Below are 8,027 nucleotides of genomic sequence, written 5' to 3' on the forward strand. Positions count from 1 at the left end.
AAAGTGTGCTATCGGTGTGTTGAAATAAATGTAGCTAATTATGACTGAGCCACTAATTTAGCCCGCAGGCTGTTTGGAATCAGATTGTGAACTGAATCGTCACTTATCTTTGTGAGGCCGAACTTGCATTAGATGTTTAATTGACTTCCCTGAGTTTACTAAATGGGTGGAGGAGTTTTAGAACCACTTTGTTTCCAAGAACTTAAATGAGAAGTGTAGGTCTGATCTATGCTTTGTTTTCGATTACACCCTATTGTTTCCTATGATCCCCACTTGTCTGCCGTTCACACTTTCCTTGAAAGAAATGCAGGAATGAACATTCACAGCATTCAGAGTTGTGTTGAAAGCCCTGCAAGGTACGGCCGTTTCCCCTGAATACAAAAGACGGGGAGGCATCATAAGCAGGCAGCATTGTGCCTCTGACAGAAGCAGACTGAGATGCCAATGACATTCCTCACGCCACATTCCCACCTGCCCATCCAAACTGTCCCAACGGAATAGGAAATAGTGCAGTCCCATGTCTTGTGGAGGAGCTGCATTCAAAATGTAAAGGATGTAGCAGGTTCAAGCTGCATAAAGCCAAACATTATTGGAGTTTATGTGAGGCCTCAACTTTGGCTGAAGCGCTGTAAAAAGTTGAGGACAGTAACGCAACTGTGAGGTTTTTGTTGGCTTTACATTTGTGTAAAGTGACCAGACATCCCAGTTTATCTGAGACAGTCCTAAATTTGAGACCAGCTTTAATCTGACGGCACTCGAAAATGTCGACTCCCGTAGAGACACAGATCGTAAATGACAAAACATAATTTCCACGATTATAAACATACGCATCTTTTTATTTATTATAATATTAATTTAGCTATTCGAAATAAGTAACGTCACGTAACACAAGGTAATTTTGATTGTGTTAACCAGAACAACTAACAATTTATCGGAATCAGCCATCTTTGTTTACATTCACCACAAACCTTTTAAGAACTGGGACGATACGAGTGGGATAAATCCGACTTCCACCTTTCTCGAATGGAGCATAACTACATCTAATCACTAACCGGAGTGTTTTTGTCATACGGGAACTATAAATACTTCCTGCTTGCTTAAGAATCATGGGAAATGTAGTTCTATTAGCCTAGTGCTGTGGCCGCCGGTCAGACACCACACAAGTGGAGCTTTCCTGGCGGCATATTCCCAATGTACAATGCAGAACCGGTGCGAGATAAACGGCACAGCCATTTTCTAAAAGCTGCTGGGACCGAGCAAAAAAATGTGAATAATGGTGAGTGTGTTGGTTGCTTAGCCTTGTTGAACTGTCAAACAAAATAGCATTTTGCATTAGCTAAAGTAATAACAGAACCACAATTAATTTTGTTATAAATAGTTCCTGGTGAGAATTTATTGTAAATTAGATTTTCAGCAAAATTGTAGTGTCCCTGCTTTTAATTGTGAAAATCAGGTCACCCTATAGGAGGCCTCTCCTTTGGATGAATCGCTGTAAAAAGTTAAGGACAGTAACAGAACTGTGAGGTTTTTGTTTGCTCTACATTTGTCTCTCCGCTTGCATGTCAAATGAGACTTTTATGTTAATAGCATTACCTCATTAAAACACAAGAAAAAGCATTGACTCTGAGACTTGGCTCTAGCTTGATTGTTGTAGCTCAGAGAATGACAACATGGGGCCCATTTTTGCCTTAATGAAGTTAGCGACCCTCTGAAAGGTGACACTTTCATACGACCCGGAGGATTTATACACTTATGGTCCCAGACACTAATTCAATATGGGAAGGAAAGATCTGACTCACATTGAGTTTGTCGAATGCACTCACCGAAAATGCTGATCTTAAAATGGCAGTGTATGTTATTAATTTCACAATATTTATTGTATTGTTGTGGTTGTAGTTTGTAGGCTAATGTACTGTAGAACTGTATTGCATCAATTTCCTAACCAAAATATGAGAGCCACTTCACTGTATGATGCCTTAAAATTTCTAGCCTGCTTATCAGGCTGAATTTTTAATACAGCTCTTATACTTCATCTGTAGCTTGTGTCGAAGTGCCTAAGAAAGAGTCCTGGGAGTGTCACATTGTCACTTTTTACCAACTAATTTATTTCAAGATAAGTATTAGCTTTTATCTAACATCAAACCCTACACGTGGTGTCAAATGTCTTCACAATGCAACTGTGCAACTTTTTCTGCACAAAACGAGAAGTCATCCCTGGGTCAAAAAACCCGTTTATTATTTATAGCATTCTTACTTATGCAAATATACTAAATAATTTCTGCGTGACAGCTTGAAGCAGAGGCCTGAAGGAGTGACGTGATGTTCAAACGTGGACTCCACTGTCCCTCGCATGGCCGAGGAAACACAACACTGCCGGGCTAGTCGTTGCCTTGCTGCACGCTGTTTTACATTCTAATTATCTGTCTTGACAGGCTTTATTGCTGAGGCTCAATGCTGAAGCCTCACACCAGACTCATTCCACATGTGATGCCAGTACAGGGATAATGAGATAAGATTGCTTTGGAGCTTATGGCCGTGCTGATATGTCTCCTCGTTCAGTCTTTTTTTTTTTTTTGCCCATAAATGCAGTCTGGTCATTGTAATTAAGTGTTGACTTTTTTGTTTGAATAATTCCATTTGATCGGATTTACTTGGCGTTCTAAAAAACGAGAAGTGTGTTCTGAGGCGTGTCACACTGACAGTGACTAAAATAAACATTGTTTGTGTGAACGTACATTAAATATTTAATACAGAAAAGCCAATCTGTGATAGAAACAGCAAGACTTTTTTCAGTCTAATTAAGCTACAGGGAATTTGTTGCATATTGTAGGTAAACAGACAGTGTCCTGGGAATACCAATGGAAATTAAATGCTCCACTAATGTTTTCCTCATTATAAGATTAAATGAAACATTTATCACTAACTTTCAATTTGTCACAAGGCTGACACTTAGTGGGTCAAACTCTGATAAGACAAACGCTTTGTTCCGCTTGCATTTGAATTCATGACTTCAGTACATCACCACATTCCAAAGTGTTTTAAGCGCTCTCACCTATTACTTTTATGCTTTTTTTTATTTTGCAGCCATCGAGGTGAACCTCCAGAAAGCTTTGGCGGAGGCGTCTGAGACCTGTACCCAAGAGTGTTTGATACTGGGCCACTCCGACACCTGCTGGATGCCCCCAACCCTGACCCAGTTCCAGAGTCCGACGAGCGGAAGCCCCGCTTCCACCCCAACCTCCGCTGCCATCTCCGGTACGCTCCCCTCCTTTGGCTTCCAGCAGAGCTGTGCCCGGGGAGTCAAGGTTAACATGGGCAGCCTGGCTACCATGGATGGCCGGCACACGCTGGGAAGGTCTGTGCCTAAAAAAGATGAGCTGGACAAAGGGTTTGCCCGGCCGCAGTTCTACAACACCTTGGATAGACACTGCGGTAAGAAGGAGGACACCGTCAAGGTCATCCCCCTGGCGAGCTTCTCATCTCCTGGAAAGCAGACGGCGACCGGCGGTGGTAGTAGCTCCTTCCTACATGAGCACCAGCTGTAAGAACATTGGCCTGGCATCCTGTACATGTGACTCCATCCAGCTCATTTTTTCAATGACTTCATTATTAGTATGTGTGGAAGTATGGATCATTTGAGCTTAATTTTACTAATGGAAACATCTAACAAATGGATTTCATCATGTTCATGAGACTTTGAAACTATTGTATAGTAATAATGTTATGGGGTCAGTCTGAGGGCTCCAACTTTTTCAATTAAATGTTCATCATCTATTGTCACTGATCCATGACTTGCTATGAAAGCTCTGAGAAGCGCGAAGATCTCCACCAAGGCCTAAAACAGCCCTTGTATGGATCAGCAGCAAACCTTCGAAGGAACCCAACTGTTGTTTTTGCCAAGATTTATCACAAAGTTAAGAAAAGCGGTGGACTCAGACCTCTATCTGCATCATAAGTTATTTCTCGCTCCATGCATCGAAGTTTGGTGGCAGACGATTAATAATTTTGGGGAAAATCCTGCAAACCAACAAAGAAACAATGCACAGCCAACTTTCTTGGCCGAGGTAATAAACATAGTACCAAAGTAGCTTCATCAGAGGGAAGAAAATCAGTGACTTTTGCTTTCAGTTTAGTGATATGTGCTTAGTACTAGAATGGGGCAATGTACTATACTTCTCCTTGTGCCCAGCTTAGAGCAACTGTGTCCTAAAAGAGCATTTACTCATGCAGAAACAAATGCAAATACAGTATATTAAGTGTGTTGAGTAAGCTAATTTGGGCTAAATGCTAATTAGGGGCTCAGGGTGGTGTTTCTATTTGAGATCTAGTGAAATATTGCTCTGTATAATATGCAGCACAAACTCCTTTGGTGGTGGAAGATGTTTCGTTTGTCTTGCCTGAACATGTTTCAGAAGTCTATTTTGGTCGGGGGGGACTGTGGAAAGATTTAGAAGGGGGAAAAAAAACATATTTGAGAAGCATAACTAGGCCAATGGTAGACAGCGCTGGTAATCTTTTTTGCATTCTTTTCACCAAGGACCGGTAAAACCATGAAGACTAAAACACAAACATACCCCATATGCTGCATGCTGCATCTCTGCCAGCTCCATTAGGAAAGTGCTCGCTGTTAAAACTCGTCTCGTTATCTTGCCTTGAAAGGTGCAGACGGATGCGCTTTGGAAATGCTAGACTTTTTCTTCCTCCAGCTTCCTTTTGTTTCTGTTGGTCATATGTTGCTGCTCAGAATCCGCCACATAGTTTAATACCAAACCATTGAGCCAATTATGAAATTCTTTGTCTAATTACTTTGATGTGTGATGTTGGAATCTACCCTAATTGTGGTTAAGAGGTCTATAGAATTGCTCTCTGGACTAACAGGGGAATGTTTGTGGTACTTGCACCAGCAATGACAAGGTGGTAAGAACTAAAAAAAAATATCAGCTTAATGTGCACCAACTCTTCCAGTGTCATTACTAACTCCTAATAGCTTGCTACTAATTACCATTATGTTTCCATATAGCCATGTTTCAATACATATGATTCTTAATATATTTTAATGCTGGTATAATAGTCCACAGTGCAATAGTTAGGTTTGAATTTATATTTACTGAGTTGTTTTATGCAGCCATGACATTTCCAGTGACTCGGGTAAATAATGAAATAAAATAAAAAGCATGATGGTTGAGACAATGAAAAACACTCCAAATCATCTTTGTAAACTGTACTGATGATGATAACTGTTCCAACATAACTTTGTGCTGGAACAGATTGGGTGCAGTATAATCTATTGCAACGACATTAAGTGTCTCTGCTTCCCACTAACGCCCAAGCCAGGTGTCTAAATCACCACGTATATGATTCATGTGATTCATTTCCCTGTACCATCTTGCAAATTGGGAGCAGCCCTGCATCTATAATGTATCGCGGCATTCTTTGGAGAGAGTTTGCATGCAGGCCGCCGCTGCGTCTATTCTTTAAGAACCTCTGGGGGTCAAGGATTTGAGTCTAGTAATGAGGCTTTATCTGAGATTCAGACAAATGATCACTTACGATGACCTCGTCTCATGGACAGGGAAATGAGTCAGTTCAATTCTACCTGAGGTAATTATGAAAATTAATGCATAAAAAGGAAAACATTTTTTAATCAATCTTCCTCTAAACTACTGTTGACGATGATGAGCTTGCTGTTTGACATTACCTGATTTTCTTTCTTTGCCGTTGGAAACATAACTTTCTGCAAATGGCGTGAACATATTTCGTCAAAAGGAGCACATATCATTGGGAACATCATGCTGATTTCATTACAGATTTACAGATTGTCAACATTCAAAGACAAGACATTAGACCAAACGAATGGGTTTTATAACAATTTGGACAACATGCATTATTGTTGTTGGGCTTTTTGAAAGATGTCACAGCTAATTGTTCCCTTCCTCATGTCACAGAGGGAGAGAACATTCTTCGAACTGTCACAGTGTCATAAGAAATGTTCATGATGGAGATAATTTATCCGATCACATGTACAATATGCACAATGTATGAGTATAATATAATATCTGTTATCTTCACCGTGTAATCTTGACTACATAATATGCTGTCAAATTGCAGCAGCTAAATGCATTGGCAGGGTATCAGTTTGGATTCTAAAACGCCATTTTTTTGTTGTTGTACATCTACCATCTTATTTTCTCGCAACAAAAAGCAAATCTAGTTAAGAATGTACTTTTGTTTTTCACATCACCCCAAGAATACAGTTGAAATAGTTGGCAATCACACGCTTTCCACTCTAAATGATTCAGCTCTCATTGTATTTTCCCCGTTTCTCTCTTTTTTTCGAAACAGTTCAAGCTCCAGATACACAACAAAAAAAGATGGAAATGTCTTTAGTCTTCAGACATGTGTTTCACGCTCAACCTGTGGCATCATTTGCATGAAATGTTTGGACTCCCACTAGGCGTCTTGGCTCTTGACTGTATTGTTGATGCGTCCATCATTAGATTCAGTGTCAGTATTAATGTTATCTGCTCTACCTGTTTGTCTTATGAAACTAAACCAGTGTTAAATGGAGAACACACACTCAAATATTGTGATGTTTGCATACCACTTGGGCCTCCAAGTATACACAAATATTATACAGTATCCTTAGGTAACACTGAAATCACACTGTACATAGCACCCCTAAGAACAATATTACAAATGGACACACAACACCAACTGCAAAATCTCGAGGCAAGTCACTGCAATGTGGAAATGGGAAAATGAGGGGGAAAGGAAAATATTAGAAAAGATGAGATGACAATCTCTATTGTAATGTAAATGGTTATGCATAACAAAATTGTGTGTGCGCGTGTACGTGCGTGCAAATTGGCATATACCTTTTGCCGGAATATTGTATGTACACTTATGTATCTTGTACAAAGCCTATATCAGAATATAAGTATATGCTTGTAAATTAGTTTACCAGTGAGTGAAGTCATGTTTGCTTTGAGAAGGCTTCAGTGCTTGCCAGCAAATCTGTATTGGTCATTTAAAGCTATACAGTCTGTGTTGTTATGCCTTTGTAAGATATACCATTTAATATTATAAAATTGACTTCCATATAGTGAAATGTTTTTTTCTTGGTCGTTGACTTTTAACTGCGCCATTAAATATTGAGTCTCCAAAATGTCCAGAAGTCATGAAGTCATTTTTGCCTTTTTTTTTTATTCATTCCATGGATCCCACAATTTCACAAAAAAAAAAAACATATATTCAGAAACAGAAAAAAAAAAATTTACATCTGTTTTTATTTTTACTTTTGAATTTTGGGAGTGTTGGTCCTCCATAGAATCAACCACATTCAACAAGCTGATTTTTCTTATTGTTTACATTTTGCATAAATGTTGCCAATATTTATTAATGGGAGTACAATAAATCAATTACCAGAGTCAAGCTTTTGTCATCATTTAAATACTATACAGGAAAGTATCAAAACTTCAAACAATAAAATATTACAACATCTTAGTTCTGATGAGTACTACTTCAAATTTATCCAGCAACAACCTGTTAGAAACTTTTAGAAAATAGCATGAATTTTAGAAATTTTAAGTTGATTAGATATTGTCTATCACATTAATTACATACCAATCTGCAGATTTATAGCTGTCTTCATAGATAGTTTTAAATTACGTGTTCAGCTGAACAAACACGTATGTATCAATTGGGTATCTGGCCAAAGTGTGATCAGCTTTGTTGATTCATGATTCATTCTTGACCTTGGCAAATGTTGAGTCTTCTCCCCCTGATTCAAAATTGGTGCTTCCGGGTGACGGTGAAATGAGATATGACAATAATTTACAAGTGTTTGACATTGGTTATAAAATGTGTCTATTCAAACAAATCATAAGCTAAAAAAAATGGCTGTGGCTATGTCCACAAAACTGCAGTATTTATCTGCCATCAAGATGAAGTCTGAGGTCCACCAAAAAGCAAATGTTCCTTGTTCTTTTTTTTTTCTCGCTTCACCTTGTTGCATCCATATTCTCAAA

At 39.0% G+C, this 8,027-nt stretch overlaps 1 protein-coding gene across 1 annotated transcript in view; it reads left to right on the plus strand.

The window, feature by feature from the left end:
• pcdh11 (protocadherin 11) overlaps positions 1 to 7,165 on the plus strand; it is a 152,766-nt gene extending 145,601 nt beyond the window's left edge. Inside the window, exon 7 of the mRNA XM_077578078.1 lies at positions 3,085 to 7,165. Within this exon, the coding sequence (XP_077434204.1) occupies positions 3,085 to 3,545 (461 nt within the window). The 3' untranslated portion in view covers positions 3,546 to 7,165. The remainder of the gene's footprint in view (positions 1 to 3,084) is intronic.
• The last annotated feature ends 862 nt before the right edge of the window (positions 7,166 to 8,027 follow it).

The sequence above is a fragment of the Vanacampus margaritifer genome, chromosome 10 (assembly GCF_051991255.1).
Source record: "Vanacampus margaritifer isolate UIUO_Vmar chromosome 10, RoL_Vmar_1.0, whole genome shotgun sequence".
Lineage (NCBI taxonomy): Eukaryota > Metazoa > Chordata > Actinopteri > Syngnathiformes > Syngnathidae > Vanacampus > Vanacampus margaritifer.